This window comes from Vanessa atalanta, chromosome 16 (assembly GCF_905147765.1).
Source record: "Vanessa atalanta chromosome 16, ilVanAtal1.2, whole genome shotgun sequence".
Taxonomy (NCBI): Eukaryota; Metazoa; Arthropoda; class Insecta; order Lepidoptera; family Nymphalidae; genus Vanessa; species Vanessa atalanta.
Window position 1 is genome coordinate 1,744,333 of NC_061886.1, and position 19,818 is coordinate 1,764,150.

At 33.6% G+C, this 19,818-nt stretch overlaps 1 protein-coding gene across 2 annotated transcripts; it reads right to left on the minus strand.

Moving 5' to 3' along the window:
• Positions 1-1,442: 1,442 nt before the first annotated feature.
• Positions 1,443-14,512, minus strand: LOC125069817 (sodium-coupled neutral amino acid transporter 9 homolog). Of its 2 annotated transcripts, XM_047679397.1 has the most exons (12): positions 14,272-14,512; positions 9,087-9,161; positions 8,251-8,380; positions 6,998-7,101; positions 6,458-6,615; positions 5,885-6,046; positions 5,345-5,551; positions 4,612-4,811; positions 3,591-3,695; positions 2,771-2,839; positions 2,257-2,405; positions 1,443-1,693 (listed from the first exon to the last, which is right to left on the minus strand). In XM_047679397.1, the coding sequence occupies exons 1-12, from the start codon at positions 14,349-14,351 to the stop codon at positions 1,525-1,527; spliced, it is 1,608 nt and encodes a 535-aa protein (XP_047535353.1). In that variant the 5' UTR covers positions 14,352-14,512; the 3' UTR covers positions 1,443-1,524. The 2 variants fall into 2 exon arrangements, with proteins under 2 accessions (XP_047535353.1, XP_047535354.1); XM_047679398.1 differs by lacking the exon at positions 2,771-2,839.
• Positions 14,513-19,818: the final 5,306 nt, after the last annotated feature.

The window sequence follows — 19,818 nt, forward strand, 5'->3', positions numbered from 1 at the left end:
GTATCATAATATGAGTTTCACTAATAAACATATTAAGAGAAAATGTAATAACAAAACCTAAAAATTAGATTTGTTGATACGTTGCAAACTTCAGAGCGGTAAAGTAAAAATGATTTTACTTTTTGTAATTATATTTTTGAAGAAATCGTCATCGTCAGTTTATTGTTATTTAATATAAGACTTGACTGAACTTGCAACTTTTGTCAAATATTTTCGTTTTTTTATAATTTTTATTGAACTTAAACTATACTTGAAATGTATTTTTGTATACAAGATTATAAACTATTTAATACACTTGTATTAATTATGTATTTGAAAAAAAAGACATATATCGTATATCTAAAAAAATATTAAGTTTATTGTGATTTTATAAATGTTTTTGCCAAAGAGATATATTGAATATATACAATCGTGTTTAAATAAATTGTTACTTTTTTATAACGTTTTGAGAAATAAAATGCATCATTTATTATCTGTGTTATTTTATTTTTCTCTTCCGGTAGTATATCCGGCGCGAGATGATTTTATCCCCCACAAATCTTACGCATCCAATGTCACACTTTTCCGACGCTTTACGAACATTTGTGCACCTGGGACACCAGTATGATACTGATCATGGAGTCCTGACCGATTTCGGCCACACGGAATATTATAGGGCACAATTGTTTGCAAGGGGCCCTCTACTCCTTCATTCTCATAATTTGATGGGACGGCAAATCCGACACTGCTAGAAAGAGTTCCGGCCAAAGGCCAACCAGTTACGTGGTTGCAGAGGTACGGGAGTGTACACACTTCCAACATCCAGACCACGACTGAGAATTTTTCGGCAGAAAAACTCAATAATTTATTATCGGCCCAACTTCCGAGCCACTAGCTAGACCAACGACACAATAAAAAATCACAGTAGTTTTATGATTATTGTATGGAATGTAGATGTAAGCAGACCTATCTAAAACGAATTTACCGATAAAAGTGTCTTTCGAAATGTATTTAATAATTTTCATATCAAGTTAGATCTCCGTAAACGTAATTGTATCCGATAAAAAGAAAATATTTATTTTAATTCTGTTTTTAAACACTTGAAGCGAGTCGCTAATGGTTATAAGGCTCGTTATTTTTGTGGTTATACCAAATACCAAATAGCTTAAACATAAAGTCAAATTCTTATTTTGAAATTATCTCTTATACAATAATCTAATATTTGTTATTTTAATTAACCGTGTCCATATCCAGATCTGAAATTACATGACACAACATCAACATTTATTAACGACTACACTACAACTTGCAAACGACAACACTACAACTTGCAAACGACTACACAACGCTTGCAAACGACAACAGTAACATTTAATGCAATGCAAAGTTAATTTTAAATGACTAATGTTTCTGTAAATAATAAAACATCAAACAACAATTAAAACTTTATTTACATGGGTATAGTGTACAAATGTGAGATCCTTTTCAATGTTATTGCAAAACGGAGACAAAATATTGAATATATAAATAATTAACAGTATAATATCATGCGATAAAAAATTGCATTACAAGATTAACCGTCCCGAAGACTATAATGAGAGCGTAAAACAGTGCTTTCCACCAAGTCAACTTCCCTCGCAGTCGCAGGGACTGCATCTGTAGCAAAGCCGGCAGCGCGAACACGTGCACCAGCCCGCTCACGGCGCCCGTGTACCTGACGACCGAACGTTATTTTAAAAATCTATATAAAAATATATGTTCGTCCAGTTCGATATGAATCTATTTAGGAATAGAGCGTTCCAAAACCATAAATAGTAGATACTTTTGTGACGAAAATTTGATGAGTCGATTTGTATTGCCCCTAGACATTGCACGTCCCTTTACCCTTTTCTACCTGATATATTTATTTTCTGTTACTACACATTTTTTTATAGTATTATGATTGATGATGTTTTTTACTATATTACGAAGGTATGCCGTCAACCTATTTAATTGGAGCAATATTTGTTCTTAACGATTTCGTAATAAATGAATTACAAAACCTTATTATAGTTTTTTTGCCTAGTCTAGGAGACCTTAGTCCATTCAGGGTCCCTGTGAGTTGCCGCCTCTGCCTAATGGATAATCCGGGCCTGATTATTCATCAGGCAGAGTAGGCAACCTGATCTATTGGTATAAATTGAATTATTGGTTAAATAAGACGAATATCTCATAATAGACTATGTACTATGACAATGTGAAGTGCGACATGGGTCGTCGGTCGTCGGCCGTCGGTACCTGATGATGGTGCCGATGTCGGGGCACAGACACGCCACGAGCACGCAGAGCGCGGCGGCGCCCGCGTTGACGAGCGGCGCGGGCGCGCGGCACAGCTGCGCCGCCTCGCCGCGCAGCATGAACGCCACCAGCGGGTACACCGTGATCACCTGCCACACCCGCACACTCGTGTCACTAGATCGTGCTTGTTTACCTTGACCAGGTGGAATCGTTTCGAGATATTTTTTACAAAGTGAGGGTTGAGTTTGTAATTAACATTTACAAAAAAAGTTTCCTTTCCCTCCGAGCATGAAATAATTTATAATTAACACAAACTCCTACAATACCGTTTGGATGCACCCGCTCCCTAAAAAAAGACAACCACTCAGACCCGTTCAATTATAGGCCCATAGCCATAACCTCCTTGTTCTCCAAGGTAATGGATTCCATCATAAACTACCAGCTCTTGCGGTACCTGTACTTTTAAATATATTACATTCGCCAAAAATAACTATTGGAAAATATATTAACTCACTTGGAAAAGAAGTAACGCCCTCGCGATGGCTGTCATCACGTCATGCATCTCGAAATTGTTTAAAATATTCTGTAACAGAGTAACGAGGTATTTATCGAAACAAGCAACGACACCACAAATTAATTTTGCATTGATTACTTGAAATGAAACTATTTATAATACGAATTATGTATATAACACGAGCTGCCCGTACCGAATTCGCCTGGGTGAATTATTTACCTTCTGACCATACCGCCACCTCATAGTAACAACCCGAAAATTTCCCATTGCTGGGCTAAAGCCTCCTCTCTCTTTGACGAGAGAAGAGGAGGACCACTGAGCACGAGATGAATAAAATTATAAACACAAATTCAGTGGTGCGTTGCGGGTTCAAACCCATGGGTTAAGATGCACACATTCTAACCACTGGGCTATCTCGGCTCTACCGCCACCTATCCGATCCAATTATCCAGTGACCATCCAGTGACCCTCATACACACAAAAATATATAATCAAAATAAAATAAAATATTTCATCGACAACGATACACATTCCATCCAACCATGCACAAGACTTATTTATTAAAGTAACGATCCACCCCGGCTTCGCACGGGTGAATTTTTTTAATGAAGAAAATGATATGATATAAATATCATTAATATCCTATAGCGATCTTGGATCATTAGTTTCGGAGATTACAACTTTCAAACAATTAAATTACACTTACGCAAACAATCGTCAGACCACGAGAAAATACAGAATTTTTATGTTTAGCGTCAAATTATATACTGGATGGTATTCACACGAGGCTCATACACAACAGAAATAAATGAATACATACATCTTCTATACACGACTTGGAGAGCGGGAAGCAGATATAAAAGATGGCGCCCACGAACGTGTAAGTCACAGTCACCAGCAGGAAAGCTATCGTTAGATCGCGACCCTGAAACAAAATTATTCTTAGACAAGTTTGACTTACATGTAAGAGCATTTTTCGGTATAGAACGTAGGTAATTATTATTGATTATAAGACAATGGCGATTTGAATGTAATTAAATAATTTCACCACCAATCATTGACGCTTTTTAAGAGGGAGGAGAGAAGGGAGGGAGGAGAAGACTCTGAAGTCGGCGTATATTTTCTTTCATAGATATGTCAAACTAGTTATCATACGCGGCTCCTCTTGCGTTTTGGGGTTTATCGTCATGCGTTAAGTATATAAAAGGGTATTTCAGACAGAAAAATAGAGCTATTTTTCAATTTATAATATTATTATAGAGTATCGATGAATAATAATAATTATCGTCTATTGAGACTACGTTTTCCATAAAGTTATTGAAATGTAGAGCAAGAGCATAACGGACTGGTTGAAATAAGGCAATTACAAAATGATCTTTATCTCCCAGACGAAAGTCCAGGAAATGTGCAAAATTTCTTATAGGCATAATATAAACATAATTAAATACATTCACGGGATAATGTAAAAAAAAATTAATTAAAAGTATAACACCTCGCCTTATTGCTTCCTTGGTCAATTGGAACTGTGATTCAACAGGGCAATGTTGCACCATTCCACACCCTCATGATATGTCCAGTAGCCATTTTTGCTTTATATTCGTATATAATTAAGGCCTTAATGTAAATAATTGCTATATAAATACACATATAATCAATGTTAATTAAACAGAGATCAATCATGCTATTAGCAAGAAAAATCATAAAGCAAGCTTAATATTAAGGAGAGTAACATTTCTTTTACTTGTAGAAACAAATATAGTAAAAATATCCTATAATGGTAGCCAGTTAGCTGAAAGAAAAAGCAAATTATAAATAGTATTAGGATCGATATTGTCTCTTACATTTCTGTCTTGTCTCGCATTATTGCCCATGATGGTGATTATGATATTATGGATGTAGAATGAAAGTGCGAGCATTCCACTGAGCACGGCCGCGTCACTGCCCCCTTTCCGCTCCGTCACCTCCACTTCCCCCATGTTGATTCCCCAAGTCCAGCCCTTTACCATTACGAACAGTAATAGGTAGAACACCGATAGGGTTCCTGAAAGGATTTTTAGCGAAATCTTAACACTAAATACCCAATTAATTAATAAACGCCTTAAATGCCTATGAGTTTGTCTCAATATCTGTGATGTACCAGTGTATTAATATCACGATTAGGTTTACAAGTCTTGCCAAACTTTTATTTACTATATATGTAATTATTACGACATATTTATTTCGTATAGATCCTACTCGTACATATTTTATGGCGTACTGTCCAACTAATGATAGGCACAACTTTTTACTCATTTTATTTATTCCTAACATATAGAAAACCAGAGGACTATGCGTGATATTCTGGATGGTCTTATATAATTTGTGTGTATAGAATAATTAATACATACAATCAAGACTGTGTGATATTTTAATAATAGGTGAGAAGAAAAAAATATTCAACACATATTTACCGATAACCAACATTTTTTTTTATTATTTTGTTGTTATTGGAAAAGGCATTTAATATCTAGAAAAGCAGGATCCATGCTTTAATTATTATCCATGATTAAATTCTAGAATGGAGAAATAACTCACCTAAAGAGTTGAATTTGGTGAAAAATGAGACATTTTTAAAACAGAGAAGTGGAAAAACGATGATTGCCACGTAAAAGGGAACTGTGGTGTGGAGACCCCAATACGGCGAGGGGTCGACTATCGGTTGGTCAGAGGGAGTGATCAGATTGTCGTGCTTGGGACACAAGAGGCTTGCGTTGTAAACTGTCGAGTTTGACGTATTCACATCTGTAAGTTGAAATAGATTAATTAATCCCAAGTAAGAACCATTTGTATTTTTTTGTGCTTGATTTGTGTCTGCAGTAAAAGAAAAAATCGTGGTGACACCTACATATGTCAAATAAAAGTCTGCCACATATCCAAACACACATGTAACCGCCATTAGACCGAACTGAATAATTATCTTTATGAATACATTGAAAAGGTTCAAACTATAAAAAACATTGTTTTTAACAATCATTGATAAATTGACTTTTTCGTTTTTATTAATAATTAAATTTTTCACTATTTTCCAAAAATATATTGTCTCGTTGTACTAATGATTTATTTGATCGTCGTTACCCATGAAGTAGTTGACGGTGTGGTAGAGGAAGTTGGTGATGAGCAGCCAGTAGACGATGTTGGCCCCGAGCAGCACGAGTAGGCTGAAGGCGTGCGCCAGCCCCGCCGCGCCCGTGCCCAGCAGCGAGCGGCACAGCGCCGGCACCTCGCAGCTGTCGCCGCCTGTGCGCACGCACATCTTATGTCATGTCTCGACTGCCCTACTCTACTAGCCGTTTCGTCGGATTCGCACGATAGCAGAGCTTCATTGAAGAGCTTAAATTTTACGAAAAACTAGTAATAATAATTAGGTTCTTGAACTTTTCGATGTATTCATTACTTCACCTTTCATTTAATACGTCATCTATAATATTTATAATGAGGGAGATAGTTTAGTATTTGTACTTAAAGTTATTGCAATACAATAATTTTTTAAGAAGCAGATATCTATAACGTCACAAAAGCATCTATTCGCTGGAATCCGTGCCATGAACTCGTTTCCTACTTCCCATATCTGGTGTTGCTAACGAAATTCTTCGTTTTGGTATTTTATTTTAAAGCTTATAAATTAATTACAGGAAATTCATGACGTACCGTGGTGCACGTTAACTCTGAGAAGAATGTAAGCCGTGTAGAGACACAGGGCCGCCATGAAGGCGAGCAGAAAAAGGGCGCACGGCAACCCCGCGCGCTCCACGCCCCACGCCATCGTCAGCAGGGATGAACCCATTATTGTGTTCCATATTGAGAAACTGTAATATATAATACGTGGTGTTTTTTACTGGTATAGGTTGGCGGACGAGCATAGACAATGTCGCTGTAAGAAATATTAACCATTCCTTACATCGCCAATGCGCCACCAAATTTGTGAACTAAGATGTTATGTCTCTCGCTCACTCACCCTTTAAAACGGAACACAGCAATACTGAGTACTGTTGTTTGGCGGTAAAATATCTGATGAGTGGGAGGTACCTACCCAGGCGGGCTTGCACAAAGCCCTATAATTTTATAATACAAAATGACTTATATTAGTGATGTGATCATAAGATGAGGACTATGAGAGTGATGGAAAACACTCCTAATTTTCTGTGCAGTTGCCAGTCCTTATCATTATGTCGCCAATAAAGGACTCACATGGTTACAAGAGAGCTTTGCTTATTCTTCTCTGATTTGACATTCTTCTCCATTGTTCGTTTGTAGGTTGCTAAGATGTCACTCCCGGATAACTCCGCCGGGCCCTGAAGAATATATTTTATAATAACGAGCAATAGAAATTTTACCTTTATATTCACCTGTAATTAGTCCCCCACGCATAATTTTATCTTTAAATTCACCTGTAATTAGCTACCCGGGAGGAGTAGCTAACTATACTTCACATGGGTACAATAAGAGTCAACATACAATTCTTAGATTAAAGAAAAAATATTAAAAGAAAAATTAATAATTTATTTCCGACTAGGAAAGTTTAAATTACTATTATATTATTAATTAATTAATAACTCGACCTTCATATTGTATTGTTGATTGGTAAAAACCGAGTAATAGAGAGAGTAACGCGTATACACAGATGACGGAAAGCGACTTTGTTTTATTAGTTTATACGGTGTAATATGCTGTGGTTTTACGTTCGTATGCCTTGCTGAAAATTCAGGACTTTTAGAGTTTTTCTATTGAAAAAACACTAAATATTAAAATTAAATAATGGACTTGGTTGATTTAAAAGTTGGAGGAATTAGAGTAAACATTATAGACGACGCAGTATACACAACACTTCAGACAGGAGGATATCGCATTAAATTAAATTATAAAAACAAAACATACATTGAATTTATGAAAGATTAAACGTTATTCGACTCGTTAACTGCTGACTCGAATTCAATGAGAGTTAAGTAATAGTCGTCATAAGACAGGATACATCCTGCATGGTAACAAAATATTACAGGTTAAATGTAGGTACTACTTCTATGTAGCACTGAGCTGTCAAGTGGATAGTTTTTACGCACATTTTATCGTTACGATATCAAGTCTCCCGCTCTTACTACACAAAATTGTATCGGAGCAAGATAAAATGCAAATAATTCACGATACTATATTTACGTTCCTTTATCTTTTGCGTATTAATAACATGTAATGGTTTTGATTCTGTAGTAATTATATTGGTCGTAAATCACTGCATTCCGACCCCAAACACAAAGATCGTTTATATTTAATTCCATTCGCATATTTTTTTTATTGTTACTGTTATTTAAATTTCTTAAAGTGCTAATAATACATCAGGTAAACAAAAAAAGGTTTTTGAAGAAAAAAAAGTTAGTAAAAATATATTACAACAAATTTAATGCCTCTGCCTGTAAATTATAAATATTAATTAAAAAAAAAAAAATTACCAATGTGTCAGAACTTGAGCTGATCGTCTTATATGTGCTAGTTAAATTAGCCGCCATCAGCAGAGGGTAAGCTTCGTGATCAGCCGTGCTGTGAAAGCTTGTGCAGCTAGTCGATCTCGTCGTCAGTTTGCTGATAAATAGACTTAAAGTCAGGGTCTGGACCAAATTTAACTTAAAAGTTAGTCTACATACTCTATTGCTTCTACGAAATGTCTATGGTAAAATTACTCTACTACCTTCATCATTTACCGTCTGCATTTACATTATTGCAGACCATTTTAGTTCATGAATAATAATATTCTGAAATTGTCTTTAAAACTAAGCTGTAATGTATAGTCGTTGGAAAAGCAATTAAGTTCATTACATTTTGGTTAATAAGACTTATTTTTAAATTATAGTTTATAAAAATAGAAGGCACATATAATATGTTATGTTCTGACAATGTAGTTAATTAATATCAGAAAACTTGTGTATTGTATACATCTGTCAAACCTCAGTGGAATCAAGATCTCACCATTGAACATCTTTTCCCTGCTATTGATATTTCCGGGTTAATCAGGGCCGGATTTAGGTGAGGACAACCGGGACAACTGCCCTAGGGTCACAACACAACAGAGGTTCCGACGAGTTAACAAAAATCATAATGATACTAATTATTGTTTTAAAAGTTACCGATACAAGTAAATGCAGTACTTACTTACTGGTTGAAATTAAAATATATATTATTAGGGTCTCCATGCTTCTGTTGCTCTAGGGCCTCCACTTCTTTGTGGCCCCAGGGCCTTTAGAATTTTAAATCCGACACTGGGGTTAATAATAGTAAAATTGTTACTTACTCATATTTATAAATTCGTTTCCTGTCTTCTCCGCCCTCACAGTCCGAGCAATCGGAACATCCGGTGCCGAACACCCTATAAGAATTATATGTTAAATCTTATCCCACGGATAAAAAAAAAAACCAATAATTTATAACACAAAATAATCAAACAGTTATTTTCTGTCGCTAAAAAAGAAAAACATAATTTAAAATGAATTTTCCTATAAGAACATAGTCATTGCTCTAAAAAACTAAGTGAAAAGTCAGCTTGGGCAAAATCACGACCGGATTAACCATGTTGGGGCCTTTTAGCCTTTTCTAACTTTTTTGAATATATTTATAGTTTCATTTATAGTTTTTTTTAATATATTAAAAACAAATCTGCAATTTAGTATGAATATAAAGGGTCTTTTAGGGTAAATTATCAAGTATCAATGTTCAAAAACCAAATATTATACAAAAACATTTCTTAAATATTTTCTCGATTTTGCAATTGAAAATACATAGGTACCTATTATAAATAAATACTTCTGTAAGCATGGTCTTTGTCAATCGTTATGATACGATTTCAAGGCGACAGCGAGAACTCCCTTGATCCCACACCCCGAGTTTAGATAGCGTAATGTACAATGTACGTGTATAACCATTAATGTTTATAAACAGACCAATCAACTTCATTTAAGTGATATGCAACAAATTAAATAAAAGGCTAATATGAGTTATTTGTGTGTAAACTTAATTAAACTAAAAAATTGCTCAACTAAAATTTTCATGGAGCAATTTTTAATATTCTTAAACTTTTTGTAATGTAAGAACAAGACCGCCTTAGCCAAGTCTGTTTCTAGGGACAAGTCTATGATACCAACTACAGACTGAGACCAGCAGTGAATCGCCCCAGAATATCGCTTAAAAATCTTTCTTGCCGGCAGAAAAAAATCGCTAGAACACTGTAACTGTGCTTAAGACAGAACTGTTACTATTATTACTATTTGTAGTTTGGGTGATAAAACTACGTGTCGCTTTACGAATGGTTTCCTCGGGTTCTATAGTGCGTATTTTTTAAATCAGGTGTACCTAGACTCGTTTTTAGTATATTTTCTTTAATATACGATAAACGAGCTATAGGATAAGCTTATTACGCTAAGTTACGCTTACGCTAACTCTTTCTGGGGCAAGATGTTCGTTCCTATAAAAAATTTCGACAGATATTATTAAAGCTGCCAATTCATAAATTTAAATCATTTGTTAAAAACATTAATAAATAAAACATAACATTTTATAAACGAGAAAAGCGTGGAGCTTACTCTTGTTGCCTTTCAGGGCGGATAGAGGCATATATATAAAAATTAATCTCTATATTACTTGGTCACGGCATCACGGCTAAACCAGTTTCGCTTATATTTTTTTGGTTTATGTTCGTTATTGTTAGTAGAAGGTACTTACTAAGGTACTACTTATAAAAGAAAAAAAAATGTAAGCTGCTCGGGACATTAGAAAATTAAAGAAAATTTAATATGATCGATATTAATTTCTCTAATATAACCTTTAATGTATTGTTTTTTTTTCTGGCTTTTATTTGTGCCAAAAAGGCACAGATTATTTCGCCAATGTTACGTGCGAAACCTTTAATGTATTTTTTTTTTTTTTTTTTGATTTGGCTTTTATTCGTGCCAAGAGGGCACAGATTATTTCGCCAATGTCACGTGCGAGCCTTTAATGTAACCATTTGACGTAGCTGTCGGTTGTTTGACAGTTGGTGCACTTGACAGAATGCGCACTGCAAATACCGTTTATAACAGATGCATGGGTTTGGCATGGGTCGGAACTATTCTATAGTAATAGAATAATTAATTTATGATTTCATAGTGCCCATTTCATAGACGGCTAGCCTTTGTAATGACGATAAATAAATCGCAGGGAAGTACCTAAGTGTTAGTGGCATAAATCTTGAAATCCGCGTTTTTCGCCTGTGTTAATTAATAAACAATACGTTTTTGAAATAATTATTCTTTTTTATGAACCTATACCCCATTCGAATTGAATATTCATAGCAAAGGCAGGATAACGTCTGTCTGGTCAGCTTGTCTGTTTTACTGACTGTTCTGTTCTTCTCGGTAGAATCTACATTCCGAACCGGTTTTATTATATTTCTGTAAAATGACGTTTCAAAAGTGTTTCTCAAAGCTTACTTGAATAAACGATATCTTGATTTTGATTTTAATATGTTTAAAAATTCACATTTTAAATAAATATATTTTATTTAAAAAAAAAATCGGAGCAGTGAACATCCAAAATCAGTACTGCCTTGAAATTAGTGTTTTCGTACAGACAATTATTTATGACAGACGGACATACAGACGAGAGCAAATCTATATAAGTGACAAGTTACCGTTCTCGTAATTATAAATATATCTTATAAATGAGTACTTAGTTGAGACTTAGCTTTGTATTTATGAATCTGAATTCATCAAGCACGTTACTAAGAATAAAGCGAAATGCAATATTATATTTAAATATTAATATTATTTTATTTTTTTTAATAATTACTCCGAACATAATTACAAGTAATATAAACATAGTAATATACATATACCTACTACAGTTTGTATTACACTGTTTTAATCAAGTTGTAGATAAGGCTATCGTAGAGACTTTTTTATAAAAGTATTGTTAAGAATACACTTAGGCATATAATGTGAACTTTGGCAATTTGTTAATATTGATAACAATTAAGGAAAATATTTCTCTCATATTTGCGTTCTTAGCTTCGTTCGTAGCAGACAGGATCTTTAATTCTTGACGTTGACAATTGAAGGTTTTTTTTCGTACATTTTTTTCTCTATATTTTATAAGGATTTTACATACTCATACATAGATATTTTTCATACTCTGAGATTATCTAATATATGATATAAGAACCAGTGGCCCCGGGCCCCGGTGTAACGTATATTGGCATTCAAAATTATAGATAGTAATAAGAATAGGATACAGGATACAAAACTCACTGTGAGTTGAACATATCGTTAGTAAATTAAATCCATACTTCATCTCTATTCAAAGCTCTTTTCATAGCTTAGGTTAGAGGGCCCCCAGAGCTCAGGGGCCCTGGTGCACTGCGCCACCTGGCCCTACGATAGCTACGCCACTGAATTAAGAACAATGTTTGTGTAATGATTTATTCACCGAATTGCAAAAATAAGCACGAAGAAACGAACGTCACTGATACTAAAGCATGCAGATGTTTTAACGTGGACGGGTGCGCCTTAAAACAAGATCCAGGTGTCTTAGTGTGCGTGAGACGGCATTAAAGTTAAGAGAGCAAAAAAAAAGGTAGTATGAGGACAGATGTGAAAACTCAAAACCTTGGAATTCTTTTCTAGTCTGAATTATTTCAATTTCCACATTTGTTAATTAAAATAACTAATATGTGTCTGTTTTACAGACGTATTGATACTCAGAGCAATTATTATATACATAGGTTGTTAATTTATCAAAACATATGAGGGGCTGCAACAGCGAAACACGTCACGATTGACGCGTACTTATTAGTTTTTCCCCCACCAAAATACACTAAACAACATATCCAAAAAAAGTTAGCTTATTTAGTTAATATTAATATGTAACAACACAATCTGTGTAAATACATCATATTGGAGAAGTTGAAAACATCGACACAGATTTCAGTTTGGAGATAAAACAGGATAACTGGATGGGATATCACATTGCACTCGGCTGTGATATCCTATACGAAAATACGGTAATATTTGTCTTTTACTTATAAACAGAAACTTAAACACTGACTCGCAGGTTTCTAACTTAAAAAACGACTAACTTTTATACAAACATTCATCCCAGATTTTGCCCTCTTGGGTAACGAATTTAACACGTACTAATGCACGTCGATAATTTTTCAAAGACACACACATCTTTGCATGTCTTCGTAAGTGAATAGTACTATATTTGACGGTACGCTAGAGAAATATAATTATGTGAGTAGGGCCAATGGCGGATTAAATAAATCATCGAGACTAGTCTTTAAGCTTTGTTGAAGTTATTTTTCAAGCTTTCAAATAGATCCCTATCACAAATGCGTTTAAGAAAAAGGAAATTTAATATTTGATGAAATTATGTCATTCGACAGAGTAGTCGTTCTGGGCAAAGGCGATTCCTACGCTTAACGTAGGGCAAACGCGTAATTCCAGCGAAAAAAAAGGTTTTCTCATGATGCTTTCCTTCGCGTTCATTGTATACACAATTTAAACTCTTATATATTCAGTAGAGTCTCTCTCGTCTGTGTTTTAACAGGTAATCTTCGGTTAAGGTTCACCATTAGGATATTTCCTTTGATATTTTTGTTAGCTTTTAGGATTTTTTGAATACCTACCTAAACTATTTCAACCACAAGAGGACAAATAAACAACATGTGACGTCGAATTGACGCGAAATCTTGATCAATCTATGATATTCACTATGGATTTATGAAATAGAGACGTTTTGAACGTCAACAAAGCTGTTATAGGAACTTTGGAAGTAAAATTAAAGTGGATATAAGTAGTTAAATGGAATAATGTTGTATTATAATCATTATAAATCAAGAACTGTTAGTAGCTCAAAATATAGCTTGGCTTTTATCAAATCGCATTGAATACATTCATCTACGTTTGTTTATCTTCATTCCTTCTTCGTTTCGAATAAACTATAGATAATTTGATATAAATTGATGTATGTATCACGTATATCAGAAACAAACAAAAATGATTCAGTTTATTGAAGTGAGTAATAATAACAAATGTATTATAGTTCTGTTAACATATAATCACTGTGTCAACGTTTTAGGGTCAAGCGCAAATACCTACAAGAACTCAGCGTGCATGAGGGTTTTTTTTTTCGTATGGTACAAAAATATTCTGATTCAACCGAGACCTGTTTATGAATTATAAATATCTATATATAGACAATATCCAGTATGCTTATACAATGATTAAGCTCTTCGTTCGTGTACTAACTATAACTAAGACAAATCTAAATAATGTATTTAATTGAAATCTAAATGTTTCATTGCAATTGCTAAAATTTAGAATAAGTAATATACTCCTACAAAAAATTGCAATTTCTGATCTTGCAATTTTAAAATTTTTCAAAAAAGCGCAATTTATTTTTTTATCAACAACATAAAATGCTTAAAACTATTTCATTTTACTCACCCATAACTGTCAACTGACTTTACCGAACTTCCAGTGGTTTCGTTGTCGCTGTTTTGAACTGAATCTCTTTTTAAACGCATTTTACAAAACTAAATACATTAAAAAAATTTACAACCAATAAAATACAGTTTATACTTGCACACGAAACATTTATGTTTATCATTTAATCCTCAATCAGAGGGATTATTTTCTTATAGGTTATAATGATGCGCCTCCCGACCAGTGGGGACATCTAATAAGAGCGACCATTAACATGTAACTGAATTACTGAACCCAGTATTTACGCAAGTTTCAAGATTAATCGTAATTATTGTAGTGTGATTTTGTCTCGACTCAAGAATATAGTAAATACCTATTATTCACTATCATCATTTTTTTTTTTTAATATTATTCTGGAATCGTTTTCAAAGTTTACTAGCAATGCCCGCGACATCGCGCGCGTTTGTATTTAACAAAAAAGTTGTTGTTAATTCGCAGATTTTACTATAATTTATTAATTCTGTATTAGTCAGCTTTTTTAAGTATATTAAGTCGTTGATGGGAGGAAGTAGAAACCAAACGTGACGGTGGCGCGCAGTTATTTTAATATTACAAACAGACACTCTAGTTTTATTATATGTATGTATAGATTTATTATTTTACTTAAATATTACGATTTATAAAAATTGTTAAAAATAACTAAATACTAACTATCTATTCACTCACGAAAGCTCGTTACTCCACGTTTAAATAGTTATTTTTTAATTGATTTTGTTAGCCTTTTTTTTTATGCAGTGGAAACCTTTTTTAAGATATCCGATGCCCTGGAGAGTCACTGAAACCACTTCGAATCTTTGATCGTGCATACTCCTCAAAGCCATCCTGGACACGCGAGACCCTAAATCACGCGTCCACGGCCGCAGGGTCCCGTCCTGTTTTTTAAGCCCCGGGCAACCGGTGCAGTGGAAACGCTGAGACGACACCGCTATCGTCTCCACCGAGCAGCCCTTTCCCGTTTGGAGTGGTACTCCATCTCCTTCTTAAGATCTCCCAGGCTCATCTCCTTTCCCGAGACTTAAAGCATCTCGATACAATATTTCATATAAATCGATTCAGTATTGTTAGTGTTGAGGTAGATTTCAGTGGAGCGCATAAAGATAAAAAGACACTGCCTACCCAGGCAATATGCTAATACGGTTTAATTCAATAAAGATATAAACGCAATGTCTCCATATTACAGCTGATGATTAAACTATTTTGATGTAGTTTCATTCAAATCCATTCAGCGGTTTCCGTGTGAAAAAAAAAAACATCCATACATCCTCACAAACTTTCGCATTTATAATATCGTACGTACGTACGCGTACATAGCAAACCGAACTGTTCGTATGAAAGACTACACAAAAATAGTCTGGCTAAATTTTTTATGTCTGTTTGTAGTTGTGTTGTTGGCCCTACTGGCCTTCACAGCGTCACCGGGCGTTCGGGCGAGTACTAGACTCAGCCTGTCTGGCTACATGTTACTTGTGCCTTTTTAAATTGACAGCCTTACAACATAAAATTTAAGATTTAGAGATCGATTACACATCTACCACATACATTATATAGGTACACATCCCTTTAATACAACAGAATTTTAATATTTGTTTGTAAAAATCATCAAGAACTATCTGCTTTACTAAAATATATAAATAAATTTTACGTAAGCTCTTAATTAAATATAAGAGATCATATACTTAAACATTTGAGCGACATGCTGCGCTAAGCTCAAACGAGTTCCTCAAAAGAGCCCTTTAGTCAAACAGTTATGTAGACTTGAATATATATATTTTTTATAAAAGTACTGTACTTTTAGAGAACTTTAAACAAACATTAAAATTTCGTTTCGTTGGCGTATCGCCAATATTTTTTTCTTTCTCCACAGCCATATACGTCTGTGACTTCATAATGTTTAAACACAAACAGTGATTTTTTTCACGCACAACATGGACTAAAACTTTTAAATTCTTAATACTTAAACTATACTATGCTACATTCTTCATTTTTTATCTCTTTCTCCGAAGTAATCACCCAAAGCTAATGTATTAAATATTTTGCGTACAATAATTTAACATTTGCTAAAATATTTTAAGAGGAAAAAAAAGAAACAATTTAACAAAACAATACTTTTAATTATTATTTATTCCATTTTTGTTTTAACATCAAAATGCGGCAGATCCTTATTACAATTACTGCTAGAGTAATATTTTTTCAATGATAATGATAGTATTAACAAATAAAATTCTATATTACAAACAAAATGACATATTATATCTTTTTGTATAATCGAGACAACAACCAAACATAATTCTTAATTTAAAACTAAACATAATACTGTAAATAAAAGAAAAATGTACAATTTTGAATTTAGAACAGATTGGCTGACTGTCAAATGTGCCAATGGTTACTGCCAGAAGTATTCAAATTACTTATTGAACCACTTCCTTTTTCTTCTTCAATAAACCTTTTATGTGCAGGTTACTATTGTGCTTAAGATGTTATGTCTCTTGTTTATGTTATTAAACAGGCTCACACTACATTTATTATGGATCTCCGAAATACAGATTATAAGTGGTATTGCTTACGCAGTTGGTTTTCATAAAGCCCCACCAGTAAAATAAAAATAACAAACTTTAGATTAAGTATTCCACTACAAAATGATTTTGTCAAAGTTGATATAAGTTGTCATAATTATTTTATTAATAAGTACTAAAATATTAATATAAATTAAATAATTAATCACAAACATCTACAATAAATGTATAAAATGTAGTAATGACATGAATATCTTTGGCTAGCGCCTAATAAATAGTGAAAATGTATGAAATACGTGAATGAATGAATTAATGATCCATGAATGAAGATGTATTTAAACACATGACTACTATTTAAACATAAATAAAAAAATATTCTATGTCTACTTAATTTACATATCAAAGTTATATTCTATTTTTAAATAAAATAATGAAATGTTTTTTAAATGAGAACAAAAGCCGCCATTAACATACCCTACTTATAAACATATGTTTAAACTTAAAAATGAAAACATATTGTCCCAAACGTTAATATGGCCATTTATAAATTCTCCTTAAGAAGAGATGCCTTTTTTCGGTAGTAGACATTGTGAATTTACATTTTAATTATAATTTTTCCAAGCTGACCTTACTAATCTTTACAATCATTCAATTGCCATAATGTTTACCACAGAGTATATTTTATTAAAGCGGTAATAAGAATAACATTATATCAAAAGCCTAAATGAATGTTTTTCTACAGGTTATGTACACCATAAATTAATTTAAAACCTATGCTTTGGAATATTATATGTTGAAACCCATTTTTCGCATACAGGCTTTGTGTTCTTCAATCAATGGCCCACAATTTTCTTCACCATTCTCAATAATACTGTAAAAAAATAAAAATTTATGAGTTTTGTTTTAAATTTTAAAGTTCACTTAATTCTGCTGCAAGTGTTTAGTAACATGAATGAAGGAAGTCAAAATATCCTAATAGTTTAAAGCTACAACCTACTTGGTAAGATAGAAAGGACTAATCGTGATATGTAATCATTTATTTATTATTTAACTGAAAATTAATATGATGCAATAAATAATTAATATAGACCACGTTTTTTTATTAAATATTAAATCAGAATTGAGATTTTTCACGAATTCTTAAATTTGAAAAAGATTATGAATATACAAATATTATATAATTAAGGACGAATGAAAATATCAAAATAACCTCACCAGGCATCTCGCGCTCTTTTGGTTTCTGGACAAGCACAGCACGGCTTAAGTTTAGATTTCTCGACGTTTGACGGCGCCGGTGTTTCAATCACTTTCACTTCCGCGGCTTTTGCGCTAGCATTCCCCATCTTATTTGCTTTTTAAATAATGATGCAATAGAAAAACACTTTCCCAAGTGTACTGTCAAATGTCAAAGTCACGTTTTTTCTGATCGATGTAAATTGACAGATAGTCAATGTCATTTCACAGATGGAAGAAGAGTTGCCAACTTATAATAAAAAAAGTACAAAAAACACTTTACTTAAGTAAGGTTATACAATTTTCCAAGCGCCATTTATCCAAATTTATAGGATCAAAATCAAAATATATAGACGCTATTAAGAAGTTCTGGCAAAAAAAGTCTTTAGTTTCTCTTTTACTTTGCCAGTTTTCAGATTAATGAATTAAATACAATTTAATTAATAAGCTGTGCTCCTTGGCATTATTCGAGTTTAATCTATTTAACGAAAGCAAATAATTTTAGTCATAATTACTAAGTTTTAATATTTATATTATAAGATAGCAGTAAATTACCTTGTGCGTAAACTATAACTCTTCATAGACTCAACAGATTTTGATAAAATTATGACAAAACGATATCTTCGTATTATTATTTTACCAGAAACTAGAAAAAAACTAGGAAATAAAAAATGGTCGTTGTGATCTTGGTATTACCAGTAATTGACATATCTTTCAAAACAAAACAAGTGACAACTTCACAGGCTTTCTACCCGAAATCCAAAGTTAGGGAAAATTATTTCATAAAAAAAAGTGTCCCAAAGATAATCATTAAGTTTATATATAAAATAATAAGTATAATCGTTTCATGATCGGCGAAGCTATCGAAGAGCACTAACAAAAAGGTCGCATTGATAACCTTATTTCGGCTAGAAGCGTTCAACGTCCACGAGACAAATCATAAGACTACGAATTAGTAGTAAAAAATTGATTGTTAATTTGTTCATTAATTGTTCGTCTAGATAGCCCAGTGGCTAGAACGTGTACATCTTAACCGATGATTGCTGGTTCAAATCCAGTGCCTACTGAATTTTCATGTTGTTTATAATTCATCTTTTACTTGGTGGTAGGGATTTGTGCAAGCCCGTCTTGGTAGGTATCACCTACTCATCAGATATTCTACCGCCAAACAGCAGTACTCAGTTTTGTTGTGTTCCGGTTTGAAGAGTAAGTGAGCCAGTGTAACTACAGGCACAAGGGACACAACATCTTAGTTCCCAAGGTTAGTGGCGCACTGGCGATGTATGGAATGGTTAATATTTCTTACAACGCCATTGTCTATGGGCGTTGGTGACCAGTTACCATGGTGGCCAATTTGCTCGTCCGCCTACCGATTTTTTATGATAAAAAAAATTCTGCTACATGTGAATCCACCATCCGCATTGGAGCCCCGCGTGGTGGAATGCCCTCACCTTCCTTTTTCAAAGGAGAGGAGGCCTTAGCTCAGCAGTGGGAAATTTACAGGCTGTAGATGTTGGTACTTATTGTTCATGGTTTATAGTATAAATACTTCTAGTAAACGTTTGTAGAAGTTAACCAGGTCTGGGAGTTCACAGACAAAATTTCATTTTACCAATTTGAACGCACTAGCGGGTTTCTCATTGTTTTCTTACGATTACTTTTTACAATATAGTAATCGAATTTGCATGTAGATTCTGTACTCTTATATTATTTTATAATATCGATTTGGGGATTTTCTATAACATGTAACAAATATTATACA

What these genes read in the sequence shown, in the direction of transcription:
- LOC125069817 (XM_047679397.1), bottom strand. Translation starts at nt 14,351, where the DNA reads ATGCGTTTAAAAAGAGATTCAGTTCAAAACAGCGACAACGAAACCACT. An exon ending in ATGCGAGACAAGACAGAAAT is followed by an intron (nt 3,696 to 4,611) that starts GTAAGAGACAAT and finishes ATTTTGTTTCAG; the next exon opens with GGTCGCGATCTAACGATAGC. An exon ending in CCAAGTCGTGTATAGAAGAT is followed by an intron (nt 2,840 to 3,590) that starts GTATGTATTCAT and finishes ACTCTGTTACAG; the next exon opens with AATATTTTAAACAATTTCGA.